The sequence below is a fragment of the Rhamphochromis longiceps genome, linkage group LG13 (assembly GCF_057381845.1).
Source record: "Rhamphochromis longiceps isolate RC_006_pf linkage group LG13, R_longiceps_female_GT1.1, whole genome shotgun sequence".
NCBI classification, from domain to species: domain Eukaryota; kingdom Metazoa; phylum Chordata; class Actinopteri; order Cichliformes; family Cichlidae; genus Rhamphochromis; species Rhamphochromis longiceps.
The window spans coordinates 21,926,244-21,950,930 of record NC_140569.1 but is presented as its reverse complement, the minus strand read 5'-3'; the positions used below and the strand labels follow the sequence as shown (position 1 = coordinate 21,950,930).

General features: G+C 41.5%; 1 protein-coding gene across 1 annotated transcript; it reads left to right on the top strand.

Moving 5' to 3' along the window:
- The first annotated feature begins 1,555 nt into the window (after positions 1-1,555).
- Positions 1,556-23,767, top strand: foxn2a (forkhead box N2a). Its single transcript, XM_085428429.1, has 6 exons — positions 1,556-1,713; positions 13,938-14,512; positions 16,802-16,926; positions 17,786-17,835; positions 18,474-18,542; positions 21,069-23,767. Exons 2-6 carry the CDS (start codon positions 13,952-13,954, stop codon positions 21,491-21,493), a joined length of 1,230 nt encoding a protein of 409 aa, XP_085284555.1. The 5' UTR covers positions 1,556-1,713; positions 13,938-13,951; the 3' UTR covers positions 21,494-23,767.
- The last annotated feature ends 920 nt before the right edge of the window (positions 23,768-24,687 follow it).

Sequence of the window (24,687 nt, the reverse complement as noted above, 5' to 3'; positions counted from 1 at the left end):
TGAGCAGAAACTCCAAAGCATGAATGAATGAATGAATAAATATAATCACATTCAGATAAATCACTTCACCTTTGTTGTTGCTGGATGAATGAAATTTTTGCATTAAATGCTGTTCTCCAGCTTTTGTGTGTGTGTGTGTGTGTGTGTGTGTGTGTGTGTGTGTGTGTGTGTGTGTGTGTGTGTGTGTGTGTGTGTGTGTGCATACATATATATATATATGTGTGTGTGTGTGTGTGTGTGTGTGTGTGTGTGTGTGTGTGTGTGTGTGTGTGTGTGTGTGTGTGTGTATGCCATATATTAACGACACACTGAAAAACATTAAGACTCACATTACTGTCAGACAAGTATTCATTTTGACACAAAAACACTGTTACGCCACCACCAAGCCTGTTTGTCCAGTTTAAAGAAGAGGAAGAAAAGAGAGTGCAAGCTACTTTCGGTTGCTCCCTTATTCAGAAGGGGTTTCCACAGCAGGTAGCTCTGCATGTTTGATTTGGCAGATATTTTTTTTAAACAATTGATTTGCCTTTCCTGTTGCAACCTGAAAGGGATCTGTGGTCTCCTCCGGGATCAAACAAGTGATCTTGTGCTTGTTAGGTGAAAGCAGTGCATACTGACAGCTCTCCTGCATGGCAGGTTGGCTTTATGCACATTAAAATAAATAAATAAAAATAGAGAGGCTATTAGATCATTCCACAGAGAGCTACTCATGTATGCTTATGAAACAGAGTGGCTGGAATGAGTAAAGGTATCACTGTTATGTGAAAGTTACAGCTTGGTGTGAAGTCAGTTGGCCAGTAAAGCTGCACTCACCAGATAGCCAGAGATACAAAACCGAGCTGCCGGGCTTCCTGAAGCACACTTTTGGCTGCTAAAGTACATAAGCACAGGCATGTACATAAGCACAGCAGCTTCGTGCAAATATGGACTTTTAACACATGCACAGAGGAACACTTTGATTCTGCACTGGAGAGAAGCACATAAAATGCTTATCTTTTTTCTTCTTCTTCCAAATTCTTTGCTTTGCTTTGTCTGTATACTCAAGCATTACCCAGCATGTGTGTGTTGTGTATCCACGGGTCACATTAGCTCCTTGTATCATCGTTTACTCTAGGAGGGGCCCCATTGAGGGTCCGCTATCGTCATGAAGCTGGGTGTGGTGACACATCCTCTCTCTCCGCCCCGAGGTGTTTGTGCAGCCTGAATAACGCGGCAGTGCTTGTGCGGGACCCGTCCGGTTTCATTTCGCTCCCACACTTTAACAAATTAATTATTAATCCCATTGCTGCTTCACTGTTAATGGCACATTTTAATTCAATAAATCTGGTTTTGAAAACTACATAGATATATAAATATATTTTAAAAATACTTCCTATAGATTACGTGCAGCTGGTGATAGAAGTGAAAGCACATTGCACGATAGAAAAAAAAAATTGGATGGCGTGCGCGTTCGCGGAGTTCCAGCGCTGCGGCAGTTGCCAGGGGAGATAGGAGGGGAGGAGTTTTGATTGGCTGAAGTGGACCTGTTGCCATGACGACGGCGAGGGGTTTGGTAGCGTTGCCGTGCGCTGTGTGATCTGCGCGCTGCGTGTATGGAGGAAGCAGCTGCTGATCTGATCTCTGACATTGTGTGTGAGACAGACAAGACATCTGAATAAACTGCGCGCAGACGTGTCTTTAAACGCACCGCACCGAGGCACGCCGTGCATGATTGTGAGTAGCCGATTGTTTTTAAGTGGGTTGTAATTAAATAAGTGTTCGGCAGGATCCGGGCTGTGTTTCGAACAAGCTAAAAGTAAATGTGGTCAAGTGACTTTGCTTAGAGCAGCCAGCCAGCATGGCAGATCAAGCGACAGCATGTGGCCAGCTAGCTAATATTAACGTTACTTCTCTCTTCTCCGGGCTTATGTCTTGGAGAGCATAAAGGGATATTACTTATAACACCAAAGAGTGTTTTGAAACATTCAAACAGATCCCTTTCTGCTCTTCCAGTTAAAATGTAATGCTAATGCTAGGCGGTATATGTGCCTTCCCCTGACCTGTCGAGCGGCTGCTAACGCTGCTCTGCCTGACGGTTGTTTCTCGGTGAGTTAAAGCTAGTAACATTTAGTGAACTTAGTGAAAATACGGCTAATTAAAACGGAGACAAGTTCCTTCGTAACAAACCCCGTGTGTCGGGAAATGTTGTGCAATACTCCGCGTAATTGCTCGTAACTTTGTATTCCTCGTTGTGCGTCTGACTTGTGGTTGCTTGTATGTGTGTGAGTGTGAAGTGTTTTAAGTGCTGTGTGCCTGTTAGTAGCTCCGGAGCATATCAGTTTTCTGTGCTAACAGCACTTTCAGCGTATCCTTTCCACCGATTTTGAGTCTCATTGTGTCTTTGAACGTCTTTCGCCTGTTTTGTCAGTCTGTAGTAGGTAGAAAAATTGAGCGACTTATTACTCCTGATACTGTTCAGACACATCTTCCCTGATAGCTATAAATAGTTGAATATTTCATTATATATATATATATATATATATATATATATATATATATATATATATATATATATATATCTCGACGGCACCAGAGGTTTGGAGGCTACACTGGCTAGCCACATGATGTAATGGATTATCACAAGATTGTCCCAGATACAGAGTGCTCTACAAACAATGTCAGACTGTAGGAAAAATATCTCTGCCTACTGCAGTTGGCTATAATTTATATTTTGCTGTTGAATAGACCTTTATATACTTTCATGTGTTGTTTCTGGTGTTTGTGTGTGATGTTTCCTACCTTGCTGCCTGTTAGCATTGCATTTACTGGACTGGACAAACCTCATCTAAAATTCATTATGTGCACTGAGGTTTTATTCGTATATTTGAAGGGGGGAAATGTGATGGAGAGACAAGTAGACTGACATTGTTCCTTTCACTTTGCCTGACAGTTGTTAAAGCCCTGGTGATAAATAGAAGACAAAGACACCAGGAGCTTAAGGGACAGAAGAAGACAAAAAAGAAACAGATGTTGTCAGTCTGCCATTATTTTAATGCCAGAATCTTTGTGGTCATATTGTGGGGTCAAACCATCTGGTGTCTTTGTAAAACTGACATGTATCCACTCATGTATGTATTTGTGCAGAAGCCTCTGAAGGGTAAGCACTTTTGGATCCGAGAATAGACATTCATTACTATAAATAAGACCTGCTGTAACCCACTGATGTGGTTATTGCAATGTGAAATGGCTACATGTCTTCAGGGATCGAAAACACTGTCAGTACCTTTTGAATTATCTTTATATATGCACCATCACAAGGTTATTTGAGATGTTGGAATTGACACTATAGACAGGCTTTGTAAGAGGCAAAAGACAGGGGAAATGGGAAGGAGACTACTTAGTCTTATTTCTGCTCTTTTTGAATGGGTCTGCTAACAGTACGCTGTGTTTGAAAAGGTAACTGGTAGACTTACGAGTGAGATCGCCGTGAGATGACAATATGAAACTGAAATTTACAACTTGACTGCACGACGACTCGTTCATGACATTGTTTGGAATCTTTTGCTTGAACTTCCTGACGGTAAACTCTGTGGGTGTTTTGACAGCCTATGAAAGAGTCATTTAATGAAATAGTAACAAACGAAAAGATAGTCTAATTGATGCCCACATAGTCACATAGTTAAGGTATCAGGTCCATCTTTTGATTACACTAATAGCAGTTTTATTCACTTTTTTGGGTGCTGTTTTACACCAGCTGAGCACAATAGTAGACGCAGGGGTGTCAAATGTATCTCAAGCTCCACGCATACGCTCAAGAATTCCACACTTCATTTTCACAACTTGGTAACCACAGTGGTGTAAATGTCGCTCGAGTCTACTGTACTGATGGGAGAACAGGAAAGCACTCGTCAGAGGATGTATAACAATGAAGCAACGTCACTGAAAAGACCACCGCAGCACATTTTTTTGTTGACCGAGTTTCGCACGGCCAAATAAAATCTTACATCCATTATCCCAATGTATTAAGTAGGGCTGCCACAAACGATTATTTTGATAGTCGACTAGTCACCGATTATTTTTGCGATTAGTCGACTAATCAGATCATCATCCATTGGACGTACAGCGTACAGCTTATTGCACCAGCAGCATCTGGTCTTATATAACTATCATTAGCTTACAGCTTGAAGTGTTTGTGCTAACTAAAAATAAAGACAAGATGGTAGTTTATTAATTTTTAATGAAATTTGCAGATTATTTCGGTGAAGTTTAATAAACTCCTCGCTTTCTAAAATATAACAGGACACCGGAGTATATTCTCCAGCGTCTCACACTTCTGACAATCAGCTGTCTGCTTGACAGTTTTAGCTGTGCAAAAACTATAACTTTAATCTCAGCCAAACCGATTTACTCAGGAACAAATAAAATACTAAAGAAAGCCAAACAATAACATTTTTAAGTTATCTAAGTGACTATATATATGTTTAACCTGACTAGCGAAAGACGGCGGTGGGTTTGAAAACGATTTGCCGGGAGTCCGGTGTTCTCACGGCTCTAGTTAGCCTTGCCCCCGCCTAGCTATCGAGCTAGTGGGTAACAGATGTCTCCGAAAACGTCGGAGCGCTTTTGAAAATATGCGGTGTCTTGATAAACTGAGCAGATATTTGAGGTTTACACAGCTACATTCAAGCCTGAAAATATGTTAAACGTTTATTTTGTGCCCCAGAAAGAATAATAAGAGTAAAGTTAAAACTAACTAGCTGCCGCCATTGTTGACAGCTGCGCTATGAATTCTGGGACACAGCTTCTTCTTCTTCGGGGTTTAACGGCAGCTGGCATCCTTGTACATGCAGTGCTGCCATCTTCTGTTTCAGTCCGTTATTACACTCTTAAATCCTACTACCGGTACTCATTCCTGCGTCCTTTGTGATCTTACAAAGCTTCAAACGATGCGTCGACTATTAAATTAGTCGTCGACGATTTTAATAGTCGACATAATCGTGACTAGTCGACTAATCGTGGCAGCCCTAGTGTTAAGTATGACCGATTAAATGTAGTAATAAGGAGACGGCTTGGGCCTGTTGTGTCATGTGGCTGTTACCTTTTATCCAAACGAGTGACACAACACGCTCAGTTTAAAAGTGCTGCTGCTGCCATGTAATCGGTCTTATCACAGAGTTGTGTACTTTGACCTGGAGCTGATGAAAGATTGTGTCCTCTGAAAAATCCACCATGTTCTCTATAGATATAAGATAAGATAAGATAACTCTTTATTGTCATTGCACAGTCATACATAGTACAGTAGTACAATGAAATTGGAAAAACTGTCCTACGTCGGCACTACATATAACACAACACGACACGATATGACACATCACAACGTAACAAACAACACAACACAGTATATTAACTTAGTATAAAAAAGAAGAATAAGTGTATGTGTATTGCACACTGTTATTATTGCACATTAATTATTATTGCACCTTGTTATAAATATAAATATTATTGTTATCGTTTTAAACATTGTTACCTCCCCCTAAAAAGTCCAGGGAGGTATCCAGTCAGGTCAGCTATTTACATTGATCAGGGCTATTGCCCTGTTGTAAAAGCTGCGAGCGGCTGTGGTTTTTGAATTCATTACGAAAGCTGACCCACGCGGCAGCAACTTTTTTGGGGGGATTGCTTAACGCAGAGTAAAGCTGGTTTCTCACGGATTGGCTTAATAGATTTGTGCTCAGAGATTTGTGACCTACTGTTCTCTGCAATCCCTGTCATTACCAAGTACTTTGACTTTTTACTGAACATTTTAAATAGTTGGTGCTCGGGTGCTGTATTGGAAAAAGCTGAACAACTGATAACTGGCAGAATAAGGAAGTTTGGTTTCTTGAAGTGACTGTGTTACCACGATGCTGCTGTTGTGTGCATATTGCAAAGTTTAATCACATTTGAAAATAGAATATCTAAATTTTAGCAGGTGTTCTGCATTTTTTGTTGTTGTTGATTGATTTAAAGCCTAAAGTAAGTCTCCAGTAGTTTCAAATTACTTCTTTGGACCATTTTTTTTTTCAACTTTAACTTGTTCAATTAAACAAATAATTACTTGAGATTAGCCACTAATCAGTGACCTTGAGTTCTGGCTGTTGACAGTGGCCTGCCTGACTTTATGCTTCATGCAGTTTTGTAATGGATAGCTTGAGTGATCACTTAACCAGAGCCCCTGATTAGTCATAAAGGAGGGGCATCCCCAGGAGTATGCTGTGTGTTGTTGTTGTTTTGGGTCTGTCACATTCTTCTAATCAAACATAGGGGGCTAGCTCTGAAGTGAGTTGTAAATGTTAACACCTGAAAAGACATGTTTCCACTCACACGCCCACTCGCTCCTGTGGCCTTCCTGGTCATTATTTATTTTTTCTGTCCTATTTGGGTGATCAGCTTGTCTGCTCTTTGCGATGTTTCACATTATTTAGTCTCTCTTGAGAGTTCACCGTGCAGCTAAATGGCATCTATTTTTATGCCCTGAGCTTGGCACAGCTGTTTTACAAACTGGCGTCAGTGTTGTAATTAATGTCACAAGCTGGCAAAAAGACAAAACAGGTTGATTCTGCGTGATCTGAAAATCAGTTTTTCCCTCTTTAAGCGTCTGTTTAGACGTCGCATACTGGCAGCGGTTATCTCCTTCTCGCGGTGCCCCTCTGTCTACTCTACTTATTGTTTTACATCTCTTGATTGACTCTATGGTGAGTCGCCTCCCTCTACAGCCCTCCACCCCCTGACTGCTCCTTTGCCTGTCTCATTTCTGACTGTGTGGACTCGAGACACAGCCCATTAGGGCCCGCCTCACTGAAAGCAACAACTGATGTGGCTGTTTCCTTGATTGAGAGAAAGGAAGGGGTAAGGACGGCCGTGTCCTCTGTCACAGTGGCTCTTTGTCTCATTTGCTTAGGCAGAAATAAAAAGATTTATTTAATTGATACGACAACAACAACACAGGCTTACCAGCTTGTCTGTAAATCCTCACTAAGTATCATATATCAGTGTCAGTTTAAGTGTCTCAGAATTTCTACAACTGTAGCTTAGGTGTTTGGACAAAGTCAAATGTAAATGTCAAACAGACTGACCGCCTTTAAATAAGAATTTTATACTGGGCCGTGTACTTTAAATGACTCAATCATAGAATAATTGATGAGCTTGTATTACTAGACCAAATCTTTGCTCTTTCAAAAAGCTGCATCTCAAAAAGTAAACGGCATTGGAATAACTAGATTTCTACTATGCCCTTTCACCATCAAGAATGTATATTCATTGTTTATAATAAACGGTAAATGATTACACTCGGTAGTTTCTCTGCTGCTGAAAAAAGCAAGTATTTTGTGACTTTTCACTGACCATTTTAAGTAGTTGGTATTCAGTGCTCTAATGGAAAAGGTTGAATAAGTGATGATTGGCAGAATAACGAGGTTGTTCAGCACTAATTAAGATGCAGTTATTATAATACTGCCTAATAACAATACTGAGTCGATAGTAAACAACTCTTGGTGACTATTGTTGCTGTTACCATATGGTTCATATTTATAATTTGATGTTAAACAGCAACACATGGAAAGCAGAATTTGTAAAGTCTGTAATGTATAAAGCAAGAGGTCAGCTTTTTAAGTGAAGGGTTCAAAATAGGGGTGGGTTTTTATAATCGATTCATCGATTAAAATCGATTCTGGCTTGGATAACGTAAAATCGATTCATTAAAATCCTGAATCGATTTTTTAATATAAATTTATTTTGTCCGAAATGCCAGAATCTCTGGTGACATCTCACAAAATTTCAAGAACCACCAAACAGTAAATGAGAGCAGGTACAGGGATTCTGCACATAGACTTAAACACACAGCGCGACCCGCGGATCAGAATCAGTTAGATGTCGCCTTTCTCACAGTCGGGGCTGAAAGCCGACAGCTCGCTGATCCGGGTCCGCGCTTTGTGTTCACGCCCTTTATGCGCTGATTCTAAAGCTGTTAGTTTGATCTCTCTCCAAACAATATTGACCGAACCAGCAGCAAAAGAAGATCCAAACGCTTCACATAAACATCGTCATGAATTCTTTTACTGTTTTGCTTCCATTGCGATGCGCAGCTCTCTCTCTCTCCCTCCCCCTCTCTCTCTCTCTCTCGAACAGTTTCGCTTTCTTCATTATTCGCTTGCTTGTTACACAAGTCTACTGTTGTTTACAGCGCTGTCGGCCGCTGTTTTTTTTCCCTTTTACATTCTTCCGAAAAGAAAACCTCATTTCTGCTGTTCAATACTGAACAAATTTAAACTTTTTAATATTATTCAAAATGCAAAATGCTTAGCCGTGTGTCTAATAAAACCGCTGTAACGTCAGAGGTAACTTTCATTAATTAATGGTTTTCTTTCGTTTTTGATGTACTGCAGAATATTTTTATAAAATCCCAGGCCAGGAAAATCACCTTCACGTTTTTCTGTGTTTTATCTTCAGCTACTTTGACACAAAGGTATCTGCTGTGATGCTCACACCTTGGATAAAGTCTTGCGAGTGTCAGCTTCCTTTTTATAGATACAAAAATATGTAAATGTTCTGATCTGAATTATACTTCTGACTGTCAAAATTTCCCAGATTTAAATCGAATCGAATCGAATCGAATTAAATCGAATCGTGGATCGAATCGATTTGGGACCTTGTGAATCGGAATTGAATCGATTCTAGAAATCAGTGACGATACCCAGCCCTAGTTCAAAACTTCTTATATATGGAGCGGGCAGAGCTCAGTAGCTGTGTGCTTATATTTGTTTGCCACGTGTGTGTGCTTTGGTCGATTAAGTCAAATGGGGAGATTCAGTAAATATTTTCATTCTGCTGGAGCTTCGTGGTTGACATGGATATCTATCATGGTTTTGTCAGAGCCCAATAATGTTTTATTTATTTATTTTGTAAAATCAGGAAAGAAGTCTTTCCTCATTTGAGTTCCCTGTGGGGCTTTTTTGGTGTTTTCTGCGTTTCATTTGCAAACACTGTTGTATTTTACTGCACATAGAAAGTTTTCTCATACTCAAGGACTGACCCTTGACAATTATAGAAACGTTCTAATTTCAGCCGTTTCCTACAAGACCGTGGAGCTGTGTTTGCAAGCATACAGCATGAAGTTGTTTTTTGTTGTTGTTGTTGTTTTTTTGTTGTTTTTTTAATATTTGAGAGGAACTGAGGTTGTTGTGTGTGTCGGTATGCTGAACTTACAGGCACATGACTGGAAAGATAAGGTTTCAGTGTTGGCTAGGGACTGGCATGTACTTTGGAAGGCCTCACCTCTGTTGACAGTCAAAGTGCAGTCTTGAGCGTTTGACTCTGAAGTTGTTGGAGGAGGTTAGTGTCACTGACGAACATGAACCGAGCCATTGCCCGGCCTTTTGATCGCTTGTTTTTCCCTGAGTGATTTCATTAGTTGATACATTAGGTCCAGCCAGGGTGTTTGCCAGCTATCTGTAAGCTACACGAAGATGGAACTCCTAGATTGGCCGAGTAAATACTGTTGCTTCAATAGACGCTACCTTGTAGCCTCGTGCTGCTCGATTTCACTGTTTTTGTCGTATAGCGGGCCTAACTGTCTCTGTGTGAAGTCTGAATTTGTTGTCTGAAAATGAACTTCCTCAACAGGCAGGAGGTGTTTCCTTCCCTCCCGGTCCTCTGTTTGAAAGTGCGAGGTGAATACTGAGCACTTCGGAAACATGACTAGAGCAAAAACAACTGCTCCTTTGTGCGAGCAGAGTGTGGGGCCAGTTGTAATGCTTTGTGCAAGCTTTTTCATTTGCTTTCACCTCGGACGCTGAGGAGATCCGTTAAAGTCTTTGACAAGTTTTAGTCAGAAATGTATCGTTAGGGCGTGCTTTAATAGTAGCCTAATTTACCTTTCAAAGTAATAGATTCTTTATTTATTATGACACGGTTTAACCCCCACCCTTGTAAAATAAAAGAGCAGGCCACTTGGCTAACCCGCTCTGGAACAGCCTCTCTCTCTCTGCCTGCTTCTCCCACTCTAACTCAGTCCCCCCTCCTTTTGTTTCATTCACATTTTTAGAGCTCCAGCCAGACTGGGTAGTTGCCTAAATATCAGTTAGGGTTTCGAATAACAGCCATCACAATGGGGCTTTGCGGCACACCTTTGTGTATCTGTTGTAGAGGTGTAACTGGTTTGTGTCAACTGGTTTGTTTCTTTGGAATAGGGTGTGGTGTCAGCGTATGAACTCGAGGCTGTTATCTATACAGAGGTTGTTTTTCCTTTTTCTTTTTGTTTTGCAGAGGAGAATCGTATGAAAGCAGTTTGCTTAACAAAACAGATTTTTTGGGAGCATAATTTCTGTGTTATATGAAGTAGGCCTTAATAGCTTAGTCAGTAGTGCCGTGACATCCAGGTTGGCAGTGGCCTTTCTCGCCGCTCTTTGTCAGACAGGTTTGTGGAGAACAGCAGCAGACTGCTGCTCTCAGCATTTTCCGCCTGTATTGATCTCCCCCACATTAGCCCTCTCTTCATGCACAGACATGAGCACAATTGCTTCCCTTACAGCATTGGCTGCCGTGGCAACTGAGTCCTAATTGTGAGATTCGCTCCCAGAAAACATCTCAAAGCAGTATCTCTGTATTTTAATGCCACTATCATCTCCTTTAAATTCCCCTGTACATATCTGACATCTCAACGGTTTGATTTCCCACTTAAAGCTATCTCCATATGTCTTTGTGTATTTTTGAATGGGCTAAGTGCTTAACAGGATAAAAGAGCAATTTGAAAGGGGAGAAAAATGTGCCTTGGCACCTGCTGTTAGCCTGCCTGTTTGCACATGAATATGATGAGGCTGGCGGATCGCACGGCTATTTTAACTTGCAGATGAGCCATCAGGTCAGCGCCATTGCAGCTTTGGTGTATTTTCAAGGATGAGTAGCAGTCAACAGGCCAGTCTGGCTTATTAGCTCCCTCTCCCCTCTCTGCTCTTTACATACTACTATCCCATTATTCAGTGGATTCCCAGCCGCCTCTCTTTGATGCCTTTTCATAAGAGCAATGATAACTGCAATCATTGCAGCAGCAGTGGTAATTGACCAGCTGCAGTCATGGTAAAACACTTCCTGTGTTTGGCTGGATGCACGACAGCCCTCTCATCCGTCCACTGTGCCTCTGTTGATATTCAAATGGCAAGTCATCAGGAGGAGCTATTTAAAAGAGGATAAGCTCTCTTTTGCACCCAGAGGCCCAGCTGAGAGGTCAAGTTTGGGAAGAAGAACTGAGGTGAAGCTCTGTTGTGCTTTAATGTTAATCCCTGATCTGATACTTTAGCTATATTACATCTTCTTCATGTCTCTCTGACATAAAACAGAATCGGGCTATCAAGGGTTTACAACCAACTGTGGCATATAAGTGGCCACACCTTTTAGTCAAATGAGCTGACGTATCTTTTTTTTTTTTTGCCACACCTTTGCTGACTTCTTCCCTCCTGTGACCTATATATTTATACTCACAAAAAAGGGCTTAGTTGTTGGTCAGCAGGCTGTTTTCCATTTAACTACATTTTAAAAAGACTGGGTTTCTTGTCATGAAATCCCCAAGTGTCCTTTCTATCACTCCTGCATAAGAACATACATAAATATTGAGAATCTGCTAAAAAATCTGCCCCAAATTGTTGCCGTTCACCTAATTTGTCTAAATGAACTAGATATTTGGCCCAAACATGGCTAAATGTATTTTAAGATGATATGTCCCAAAGAGCTTATCCTGAGAGAATAAAGTCAGTATAAACATAGTCTGTAATGCTTTTAGGAAGCATGAATAATATTTTCTTCTGAACATGTGCACTTGTCTCTCTGCTTCTTCATTTCTTTCTTGCTTGTTGACATATTTAATAACTTTGCTTTGCTGAGAGCTGTGATTCAGCCTAGATTGACGATGCCTTGCACAGCCTACCTTACTACCTCTAAGCCTCACTTGCCTCTCTCTCTGTCTTTCTCACAGGTCTAGGTCTCTCTGTCAAACCTTCTGTCACGCTCGGTCCTTTCAGAAAAGTCTTCTCCCTATTGTTATCTCTTTCTGGGTTGATGCTGCCTGACACTTTGCCTTTGGCCTGGAAAACTTATTGACTTGCTTCTTTTTTATCTGTAATTTAAATCGCAGACGTTTATGTGATGCACTAGAGCAATTCAGCTGCGCTGGAATATCCACTACCCGGGGAAAGAACTGAAATCCAGAATGCATGATAAATCTAAGACAATGTGCTGTTATAACAGGAGTATATACACATACACTGAAATGCACACTTTTATTGTGTAAGAAATCACAGACGTCTAGGCCTAGCTCCTCTCCTTGGCTCGAACACCTAGCCCTGCTCTCCTTGTGTCATTTCCCCCCCCCCCCCCCCCCCCCCCCCCCCCCCCCCAAATGTCCACTTGGAAGGCTAGACTTTTCTTCTTTTGAGCCCCAAAAGAGAGGGTCACAGTCATGGCCAAAAGGAGAGAATTGGGGCCATAACCAGAATAGTATCCATCTGCTATAGGTTTATCCGCTTATTGAGAGTTTAAAGGTCATTTTGTAAATGCACTAATGCCTCTTTCCCCCCCTCCTGTCCTGTGTGTATGTTTGTGTGCGCTCACACTCTCACTCCTGTCTTTGCCACTGTGCAAACACATGAGTTTGACCCAGTTCTTATCACAGAAATGAAAAGGCATGCCCATCCACCACCACGCTGCGACTTTACCTCTCTGACCGTCCAGTCTAATTCCCATCAAAGTCCAGATCCAGAACATCCTAGACCTTCCCAGAATCGGGACATGCTGTAGACCTCAGTAGAAGCATTTCTTTTCAGAGGCTTTCTTTTCAGTGATTTGAATGTGCCAGAGTCAGCTCAGGGTGGGTTAATTATTTTTCTTATGGATTCTTGCTTGTGGGATTTCTGCTCTTAATTGAAGGGATGGCAGGGTTGTCATGGTGACACCCAGGACATAAAGCTTGTTGTGAGCGGACACGCGGAGTGATCTCTTTGTGCTCTTGGCCTCAACAAGCAGTTCGATTCAACATTATTCACATAATAACAAATCACAATAAGTACTGCACACAAACTGCTGCTTGTATTTTATGGGGACAAAATTTATTTTCAGATAATGTGATGCTTAGTTTAAATTTCCAGTAATGTAGGTTTGTCTGTAGCCCAGATCATTTCTCACTCGAGCTTCAACTTAAACTGCGACAGGAACTCTGGTGTTTAAGATAAAAGGCCTCTTCAGAGCTCATGTTAAAAAGTATTGATAAGTGTACTCAGGTTCATTTTGTTAATGATAAAGTGCTCTGGCATTTCCCCGTGCTCCTAAATGAGTGACAACTCTTAGGCTTGTAGCCTCTTTACACAACTTAATATGCCATGCGACAAATGCAGACTTGATCCTGGCTGAATGTATTTCGGTCCGTAAGAGCTATCCAATCTGTAAGATGGAGTCCTTGCACTTATTCCTGCAGTCGCTGGCTGGTTTCATGCTCATTTACACATAACGAGCAGCTGGGTCTTGTCTGAAACGAGGTAGGCGTTGAGGAGTGGAGCCTTAAGTCAGTTCACTTACTTGAGAGGATGTCCTCGAAGGTCCTCACGTGGAGTCGAGAGGAGGAGGAGGAGGGGGGCTGAGAGCCTCTTGGTCCTCGGCAGGGATGGAGGAGAGAGGCAGTGAGAGGGCCATGAATTGCAATAGAGGCCGACAGCAACAGGGGGTGTGCCCCCAGGGAAACTTAAGAAAACAAGGCCAACGCTTGGAAGAGCACATCCTTCCAAAATGTCACTTTGAGTTATTTCATACTGCAAACTTTGCTTTTAAATTACTTTGAAATCTTCCTTTTTTGATGGTAATTTTTTTTTTAAATGTACCTTTTTTGGTCTTGTCTTTGCTGCTTGATATTAACAACCTTCTTTTTTCTTTCTCTCCAGACCTCTTTGATTTAATGGGTCCAATTATTGGGATGTCACCAGATAAGAAAACGGAAATTCCGGGTATGCAAGAGGAGCGGGCAGGGCTCAGAGGTGTCTGCGGTGTAGGAACGCTGCCCGAGGCGGAGTGCGCGTCCAGTCCGCTGGCAACTAGCGTGGATCGTACCGGAGGCACCGAGGATGAGGAGCTCACTAACCTCAACTGGCTCCACGAGAACCTGCTTCAGAACTTTACTCTCGGGGGCCCCGAAGCTCAGACGAGCGGCAGCCCCCTCTTTGACATAGAAGGAGACTACGGGTCGAACCAGGGCCCGTCGTCCTCCTCATCTTCGTCACACAACAGAGGCAGGGAGAGGGATTCGATGAAGTCGAAACCACCTTTCTCATTTTCCCTGCTCATCTACATGGCCATCGAGCAGTCTCCCAGCAAGTCGTTGCCTGTCAAAGAAATCTACGGCTGGATACTCGAGCACTTCCCGTATTTCTCCAACGCTCCCACTGGCTGGAAGAACTCAGTTCGTCACAACTTGTCCCTGAACAAATGCTTCCGCAAGGTCGAAAGGAGCTTGGGAAAGGTAGGTCTCAAAGTGACTTCAAACTTTTATGCACGTCACTTAGATTTACAGTTATCCTTCTGTAGTTGTCAGCATGCATCTGTTTGATGATGTGACATTTACAGTTACAGTGGCTTTGTTTAGCACTGTTAGCAAACAGTGTGCTAGAGTGTGAAGCTGCCACATGGCTCATGTGACACACAGCTGCACAGAACTCTGACTCGGCTATGATAAGGGTGGAATCCAGTCAAGGTCAAAGATCCTCTTCCTCCAGAGGATATGCAAACACCGCACACTGAGATAGGACAATATCTTTAGAAACATGTCAAGGTAGTGCAGCTAGAGCGAAGCCTCCCACAATCTGAACCCACACTGCACAAAGGAAGCAAACGCGACCTTAAGTCCTGAAAGTGCACAAAGAACAATCTTTGTCTACCTGGTCCTGGCAGACATACACATCATTTATGGTAGCTTGTGTTTCTACAAGTAGTGGCGACAAATAACAAGGGGAAAAAAGAGAAGCTGGCCTACTCATGTTCACATGCTTGTAACAAAGGGAAGAACACATACTGCATATAGTGTGCACACATGTCTGTGAATTTGAAAAGTTAGTAAAGCTGTGAATTTACTCACTAACGGCTGTTATTACGGTTTAGTCTGAAAGGTGTGTGTGTGTGTGTGTGTGTGTGTGTGTGTGTGTGTGTGTGTGTGTGTGTGTGTGTGTGTGTGTGTGTGTGTGTGTGTGTGTGTGTGTGTGTGTGTGTGTGTAAAAAGTCTGTGTATCATGAGATTTTAACATTGTGAGAGGATGTGGTTTGAAGCCCCATGTCATGGCTGTATCTGGCTAAAACCTGATATTTGCCCATCTAGGGTGGGAATGGCAGTTTGCACTCAGCGTGTAGCAATACAATGCAGTATAGTCCACTTAGCATGCAGGTGCATAGCATGAGCCCTCCGTCTGCTGAGACACTAGCACCAGTTTCACATGACACTGGCTGGTGGTTTCCGTTGCTATGGAGACATTTCCTTCTTCCTGCATCAGAGCTGGTTGGTAATCTGAGTCAAGGTTATTCTCCTCGCTGTATTCTCCCAGACTGGGCAAGAATACGCCACCATCAGATAAAGTGACACACACATCACCAGCAGATACAATTATTCTTCACAGGGAGCTGTTGAGTAAAAATTTCCTCTCATTGTAAAAGCGTTTATATTGCAAAGTTTGGTATTTGCTATTTTTCACTGTGGGACTGTAATGAAATTTGAATCATTGCTGCGGTCACTATAGTCCCACCAGCTCTGACAGCGAAACATTTCAGGAATTCTCATCATTTTTTCAATATTGCCATTTGAGCGTGTTGTGTCTAAAAGGTGCTGTGAAGCTTATAATTGAAAAGTGATTTGGAAATGAAGTGCATTTCCACAGTGACTAATCTCTAAAAGGTTTGAGTCACACTTGACTTTTTTCCCTGATAAATGATGATCTTGTCATTTGTAGTTTTGTGCAATTACTCAGCTGTACAGATCACCCAAATTGATTTTCAAGTCCTCATTAAGTCTTTAAAGGTACCCTGTGGATTATTATCTCCACTAGTTGCGGGCCCTGTTTTGTTTACATCTTGCATGAGGATACACATACCAGCCACATGTGGGATACATGGCCACACTGTTCTGCAGCAAAGCGGTGAAAAGGATTGTGAGCTACCAAACAGAAATATGAACAAAGCTTCCATTAAAATAATGATTATGTAAAATTTGCTGAGGTGGGAATTGCATGCAAATTGTTTGTAAGGCTTCAGTGATTCAAAATTAAAATTGTGTTCATTACTTACAGTTTTAATTGAACTCATGTGATCAAATATTTAATCGTACAAAGTGACAAAGCATGTTATTGTTACTAAAGACCTAACTCACAAACGTTTATAGCATGTTTTCGCTCTGATTTTTATTTATTTATTTGGATTTTTTTTCTGAAAGCCAGACCGAACATACTGTATTTTTGGTGTTTCTTTCAGGATAATGTTCTGCCTGCTGCTTTTCTTTTGTCAGTTTTGTTCTCTTGCGTTGAACCAAATAAATGACGTAACAGCTTTTGCTTAGTTCATGGGGACTGGGAATGTTTGGGCAACAGGATAAGACGCCATCGTTAAATCCTCTGAAAAGAAGATCATATGACAGGGTTTTTATTGTTTAACATCAACAGATCACCTCCCCCCTGACCTCTGCTCACAGTTTCTTATGTGGACTTTCTGGCAGCTTCATTACTTTGTAACAGGGGTTTAGAGATTTGACTGTCCCTGCTTTGTCCTACAGGCCAATGGAAAAGGGTCGCTCTGGTGTGTTGACCCTGAGTACCGCCCCAACCTAATTCAAGCTCTTAAGAAGCAGCACTTCCCAGCCGCACATGCCTTCTGCACACCACCCGCCTCCCCACCCAGGTGAGCGGTCATCACTTTAATCATTCAATTCAATTTGTTGCTTATGATGGTCAAGGGAATTATTATGTCTCAAATATATTTTGCAGGGATTTGTTTTGGACATAAAAGGAAATACCTGAACTTTATTTAGAGCAGGCTTGTATTAGCGATTGGCTTTCAGTATGATTAAAAAAAGTGAACTTGGTCACATACCAACTCCAATATGCTTCCATTAGCTCCTTTAGACTTACAGCAATACACTTAGTGTACCATGGTGAGTGATGACTCACCCGTGACAGGTAGGAGCACAACAGTTTGAAACTCTCTGTTGTTAGTTTAACAACAAGAAGAGCATTATTCTCCTCACACTCGTATGTATATCAAACCAGCTCCTCCCTATGGTCACAATGCCACAGCTTTGCTAAATGTAACTAACACATAAGACGAGCAATTGAACCGTAAACATAATGGGGAAAAACTGAGAACAATTCATTTAGACAGAAACATGATAATGCCCAGAAGCTTCTGCAAACCCAGAACTTCCCCAATACTCACGCTTCTGGGAAGCTACAGTACAAACACTTCATGTAACAGTTTCATATACACCACCATAGCATTTTAGTAGACAGAACCCATATCTTCTGCTTTTATTGTGAAACATGGAGGTGGAGGTATACCATAAGGAGCAGCCTTGATTTCTTTCTCCTGACTTTAAAATCCCTTTTTTTTAAGCTGAGGAAATATTTTATCTTAACAGGTTTGTAGTCATTTGTAATTATTTGATAACTAATTCTTAATAAAAACACAGTTTTGAAAGGGCAGAATTTGGCTCTTCAAACGTATCATCTGACTCTTGGTGTCCTTTGTTTACTTTCTGCAGTGCCTCCTCACCCCCTCGTCATCTCTTTCTACAAGGTTGCTCATTTAAAGGTGAGAGAAAAGCAAATTGATCAAAGTTTTCGTATTTGTAAGCTGTTTGCCCAGCAATGTGCAGATGTGTAGTGCAGTTTTGTTAGCGTGTGTTTGTGCACTGTTTTGATTATGTTGCCTTTGCACATTTCAGTCCCAGAACATTCAGCATCACTGTGCTTTTATGCTCAGCTCTTGGTTTGATTTGTTGCTTTCAAGTCATTGATGCCTCATGTTGACCATAATGTTGACAGCTCCCGTCGATGTCTCCCCCCCCCCCCCCCCCCCCCCCCTTGCCTCTTGGATTTGTAACCTTGACGACAAGCAGAGGTTCTGCTGGTGCTCAGTATCGAGCACTCAGTCTCACTGTAATCATTAATAATTTAGAGCCCTAGAAGTGAGCTGTGAGGCTTTCAGACACTTTGTCAGATCTCATGAGATCAGATGCATTCTGAAAATCATGGGCTTATATTTACTCTGATTTGTTTTTGCGAGTCCTCTGCATATCCCGTGCGTTCTGTAAGCACTGATTGGATCGCCGAGTGTATAGCTTAAAAATAATGGAGCCCAGTCGGTCAAGCCAGTCCTAGTAGGGATGTCATGCTACCATGCTTTCACACCGTAGGACTGACCATCGTGCATGTTCTCTCCTCTTCCAGAGTCTGACATTGATGCTGCCACTGCCATGATGCTCTTAAACTCTGCCCCTGGGCACCACGTTGACCCATGTAAGACAACCTACAAGTAGCCATACTTTCACCTCTTCTTTTAGCTTTGTGTCCAACCCCTGACATACCACCCGTCATTGCTTAAATTTTCTTTGATGTTGTGTGTGTTCAATTCTGATGTACACAGCTGCAAGAAGAAGTTTGAATGTCTTTGAATCATCAGAATATCTGCTTTGTCTAATGATAGACAATGTGTTTTTTTTTTTTTTTATCTTCATCTAAGCTGCAGTAATAGACAGACAAAATCTCACCAAACTAAAACCACACAAATAGTTGTAGTTCACACTTTACACACTTAGTAATGAAAAATTAGCAATGAAGCAAAATGGATTCATCCGTATCTCCAAGATGTCTTGATTGAAGGGCCCTCTTTAGGTCATGTCAGTGTGTTTCAGATGGGCTAAAGTTAGGAATCAAAAGGTAAAAACATTTGTATATAAAGAAAAGGTAGATGAAGAATAAGGGTTTTTGTTAAATTTTAAAAGGGCTTTCTGTAAAAATAAGTTCTGAGAAGTGATTTAAAATTGGATATACCGATTTTGGTAAGTTCCTCTGGTAAATAGTTCAACACTCTGAGAGGAAATCAGAAAATGACGCAGGCTATAGGGCGGGTTAGGAGGCTCTGACCTGAAGAGCATAACCAGCAGCTTGGTTCATAAAGTCTGTTGAAATCTGATGTAGGTAGGAGCAAGCCTGGGTAAGGCTTTAAAAGTAATGAATAAGTTTTTAAAATCAATTCAGTATCTAACAGGAAGCCAGTGCAGTGTAGCCAGGATAGGAGTGATGTAGTCTGGTCTCTTTGATTTTGTTAAGAATCTGGCAGCTGAATTTTGAACAAGCTGGGGGCGGGAGATGAACCTTTGGCTGAGACCCGAGTTGAGGGAATTACAGTAGTCTAAACATGATGAGATGGTGGCATGGATGACTTTTTCAAAGGCCGCTTGAGATGGAAACAAAAAAATGTGTAAACTTTTGTAAAGTTTCTTAATTGTAGAAAGCAGGATTTTGGTGATTTGTGAGTCAAAAGAAAACTTGCATTAGAACCAGGTTTTGAGTGGAATTCTTGAAGTTGTAGGGCAGATTTAAGTCGCTTTAATTCAAACTTTATATTTAAATAGCACCAAATCACAATGGTCATTTCAAGGCTCTTTATATTGTAAGGTAAAGATCCTGCAATATTAAGAGAGCAGAGGGCACTAAGAAAGAGGGCCAGTGTTGAATAATTCAGAATGATTAAATGCAATAGTGGTGTACAAATGGGAAGTGAAGAAGAAACACATGGGAATCATGGGAAGCCCCCAGCTGCCCGGTTCTAGTGCAGCATAACTATAGGTGGGCTAGGGTCACCTGATCCAACCCGAACTATAAGTTTTTTAAAAAAAAGAGAAAGTTTCAAGCCTGATCCTAAAAGTAGAGATGGTGTCTGTCTCCCAAACTGTCATAGGCTCTTTAGAAACTATAGCAAACGCAAGCAAGTCAGCAGTCTGAGAGCAAAGTGCTCTGTTAGGATCGTAAGGTACTAAGACGTCATTAAGATATAATCAGGTCTGATTATTCAAGATTTTAGATGTGAGTAGAAGGCTTTTAAATTAAATTCTGGATTTTACAGGTAATGACAGGGAACATAGTTCCTGTATTGTGACATCTATGATTTAACGTCAGAGAGACTTCTTAAGATTTGAGATTGTATTTATGTTGATACTTAGTAGAACAAACAACTGTGTATTATCTACATACATGACGGGGAAAACGCTTTATTTATGGATTACCTGACCCAATGGAAGCATGTAGATGGGGAATAAAAAAGGATCAAGAACAGACCCAGGGGAGGTGGGCTGAGGATGAGAATTCTTCCATTACAACAGAAAAAGGATCTGTTTAATAAATAGGAGTGAAACCTGGACATTACAGACTTCAACATACAACTGTTTGTGTTATTAGTTCATTGTTTGTCTATAACAAACAATGAACAAACTCAACTGAACCTCTAGCTCAGGCTTTTTTTTTTCTTTAAAATGTATAGCAAGACAGCTTTAGGAAGTGATTTTAGTGCTTGATCTTTCAACAGGGCAAAAAATACCATAACAAATAATTTCATGTATTTGTTAAGGTGTATTTATTGAAATCACAGTTAATTTTAAAATCTCTCGTTTAGATTTTGATTTATTTTCTCAATGCAAAGTTTATATTTCCTCTTGCAAAGGTTCCCACAGAATCATTAAATGTTTACTTTTTCTAAGTTTCTACGTCTTTTACGTCCCCCCCCACGAGTTTTAATTCTGCTTTCACATTCATGCAGCAAGCTATTTTAAAACTACGTTTTCACTGCTGGTCCTAGACAAATCTTAGTTCTGCTTTAAACTTGTAAACAAAACAAGTTAAAGCCCCCGAGTGTCTTAATGATGGTGTCACTTTTTTTTTTTTTTTCTTTCAGAAATCTTATTTCAAACCAGTCATTTATCTCTCTGTAACAAGACATCCTCATGCACTGAACGGTCACTTATCAGGCTTTCATCCTCTCCTCAGGCAATTCTGACAGCCCTCTGGACCTCTCTCGGCCTGACTCTGTCTTGGTGAGCAGCGATCCAAAACAGGACCACAACTACAGCAGCGCAGCCCTGCAACGCTGCTCCTCTCGCTCCTCCTCATCTTCTCTTTCCTCCCTGGACGAAGGCGGCTGCGAACGTAGGCAGTCTCGCCGCGCCGGCAGCGAGGGTTTCCACAGCGACGAGGACTCCGACCTCTGGGACGAGAGGGGCGTTCACCAGACTTCTCGCCGTCCGCTCGCCGTCAAGTGGCCCCTTAGCAAGAGGGCGCGACGTGAAGTCAAGCCAGAGCTGGACGAGGAGCTGAAGGAAGCCGCCGGCTCCTTGCTGCACCTCGCCGGTATACGCAGCTGCACGGAGGGCTCCAAACGCACTGTCAAGAGCACAAAACTTAGCAGGAAATGAATTTTCTTTTACCCCCATAAGACCCTGGACCCAGTGAAACCCTAACCTCTGACCCCCTGTGTCCCAGTGTGCCTCCTTCTCCTAATCTGATCGTTCACTGGCCATTTTGAGCCTTTTTTCTTTTCCTTTTTTTTTGGTTTGTTTGTTTGGGAGTATCTCTGTCCAACAAAACAAATGGCAATAGTATCGTTCACACAGGAGAACAAAGCCATATACATTAACTCGGGGGTAACTTTTGAGGGTGGGTGTTTGGGCTTATGGAGAACCATCAAGATACCTATCCAAAACGACCTGCCTGCTTTCTGTTGGATTAGAGGACTGTGATTCAAGAAGTTTCCTCTCAAAGACAAAAAGTGACACAAGAAGAAAAAAATAAATAAAACAAAAAAAAAGCTGAAAGCTGGTTTTATAACTCAAAGCGTTGCATGCTTCCTCTTCAAACCCGTATCCTCTTCCAAGTGAATCTATTTATGAAGCGAACGAGTGCATGTTTGTAACAGATGAAATCTAACCTCCTGGTGTTGACATTTTCTCCTTTTATTTTTCCTTTTTTGTTGGTTTTGTGCTAAAGGAAAAATAAATTACCACTGTTTGGAAAGGAGTTCCTGCTCTTGTAGAAGAAAAAAGAAAGAGATGCAATAATTAATCCTCAACCTTAACTTTCTGACATTATTCCATGGTGGCATATATCAGTCAAGTATGCTAGTTAAACTTTACAATTAAGCGAATGAACGGAGTAGTATTATGATCTTGTTATGCGATAAACTTACTACACGCGAGCCGCGTCTCGTTTTCAGGATTAGCAAAATGTGGATATAGTATTACTCTGCCACTGCCAAATTGAGTTGCAAAGTTAGCTAGGACTTTGCTTGATTTTGCGCGGCCATTGCAGCACAGCTGTTTTCTTTCGGTTTGTGTTTGTTCGTTTGTTTTCTTCCCAATCCACTGTTAATGGGACATCTTTTCTCATGTTTGGCGACAACCTATGCAAAGGGTACATCTGCCTTGTTTTGCCAGGTGTTCGCTGCGTGTTCATAGGTTATCCTCCATAAATTTTCTTTTTTGTGTGCACATACACATGTGCGTATCACAGTGCATGCTGACATCAGCTGGACCCTTGGATGACAGTCACGAGAAAGAGTTTAAAATTTTTTTTAATTCTTCTACTGACAAATACAATGAATATAATGTACTATCGTAATGACACATCTCCCTGCTACTGCTGTACTGTAAGAGCTGCTTGGTGCTCTGCTTGCTTTTGGGCTTTCTGAATGCAGAGTTGGCTAATAGTGAGGCGAGGGGGAAAACGGAGCGGATGGTAAATGACCGCCACGTCTCACGCCAATATTTGGATTTGCAGTTTGATTATATCTCTGGCCTTGTTTATGATACCTTGTACTTTAGATAATTACTAAGTTATACAGGTAATTTTGAGTTGGCTGATCTTGTGGCCAAGTTAATTCACATCTTGAAGGAAGGTGTGTGTGTGTTTTTTGTTTTGGGGTTTTTTTCTGTTCTGAGACCCACAGCATAGAGCATCCAAATGTAAATAACAAGAAGGGGGACAGTATAGTCACAAAGAAGTCAACTCTGTACACGCAGTTGCTCGCAGGCGAGATGCTGAAGACGCTTGTTTGTGCTCTGTGCTGTGCCCTCGGTTTTGGCTGGCTGCTAGTTTTTCGTCCTTGCTCTTCCTCCTAGAACAAAATAAGGAAGTGCACGTTCTCTTCTCAAGCTGTGAAATGGAGTGTTTATTGTCAGTTGATTGCACGCGGTTCTCTGAGGGGAAGTTGCGAGCCACTTGCATAGAAGGCCACAGTTTTCTGTTTTTTAAAAAACAAACAAACAAAAAAACCCAAATAGAAGCAGCGTACAGTCAACAGTAGCATAGATGAGTGATAGGATAACAAGCTGGAAAATGTATTCCCCCCCCCACTGTACTGGATCACATGGTGTGACTGGTAGTATAGCGTGCATGGTCGGTGCCAAACATTTTGTCGTGCCACTGATGCAAAACTGCAAACTGGCTGCTTTGTTTTTTTTTGTTAATATCTATAAACCCCTCCTACTGCCACACTGTAATTGTGATCTGGAGTTTTTGAATCAGGAAACGGGCGATGACTCTGGTCAGTACGGTGACATAACCAATCTTTTGGTTTACATTTGTCGCTATTGAGTGGGAACTGCTCTTTGCAGACTAAGCCGCAGTTCTCAGCTGATAACCGAGTGCATACACTGGTCTTGTTTAGCTGTGGAAAAAAAAAAAAAAAAGAACAAATTGTTGTTCATTAATCATCACCTTATTTATGACTTTAATTTATGGGACTTTTTCCCCCGAACGCATCAGACACTGGTTATTTAAAATAAATGACTAGGCACAGTAATTTTTTTCCCTTCATTCTGTGAACTTCCTTTAGTAAGTATTTTTGTTTTTCTCCTTGTTTATTTTCAGCAACACACCTTCCTCCCCCTCCCCCCCCCTTTTTTTTTTTCTGTCTTGTTACAGTGATTAAGTATTTTGCCAATGTCTGTTGTCTTTAGAGCGGGTGTGTTTTCAATTTAACCATGACTGCCAGGTTTTCTTGATGTTTTTGTTTTGCTTTTTGTTAGGTTGGATAGAAAACAGTTAATTAACATTGATCCTGAAACCTTTTTCTGTTGCCAAATCGATGTACAGCTGGGGTGTAGATAAATTTAAGATTGATGCACCCAATTCCCCCCCCACACACACACACACACACCACCCCATGCGCACCCCAAGTTCTTCTGGGCTCATTTAATCATATGGTTTTGTTTAGGTATTATGACTTAAGTAGTCAAAGAAACTGGAGATTAGCTGTAAGACTCTTTTATAAAAGTACTGCCACCCCATAACTCATGCTTCCAGGTTTTGTTATTGAATGTTTTTGAATATCACTGTAAAACTGGATCTGAGTTACTCAGTCTTCAAGCAGCTGCTGTGTAGTTTTCAGACCTACTCTTGAGTGTCGGGACAGCCGCAGAGAAGTTTTGGAGAGGCTAAAAAAAATCAGCCTCATCCTTTCTGTAGCACTTGAGAAATAAAAGAAATGTTTGTCTCAAGGTGACACCGAGCCAGTCGAGTCGATCTGTGGGTGAGCTACCAAAACATTTCTGGGTCCCAGGACTTGCACAATTCCAAACCCAGTTCCCTTATTGCTCAACAGCTGTTATAA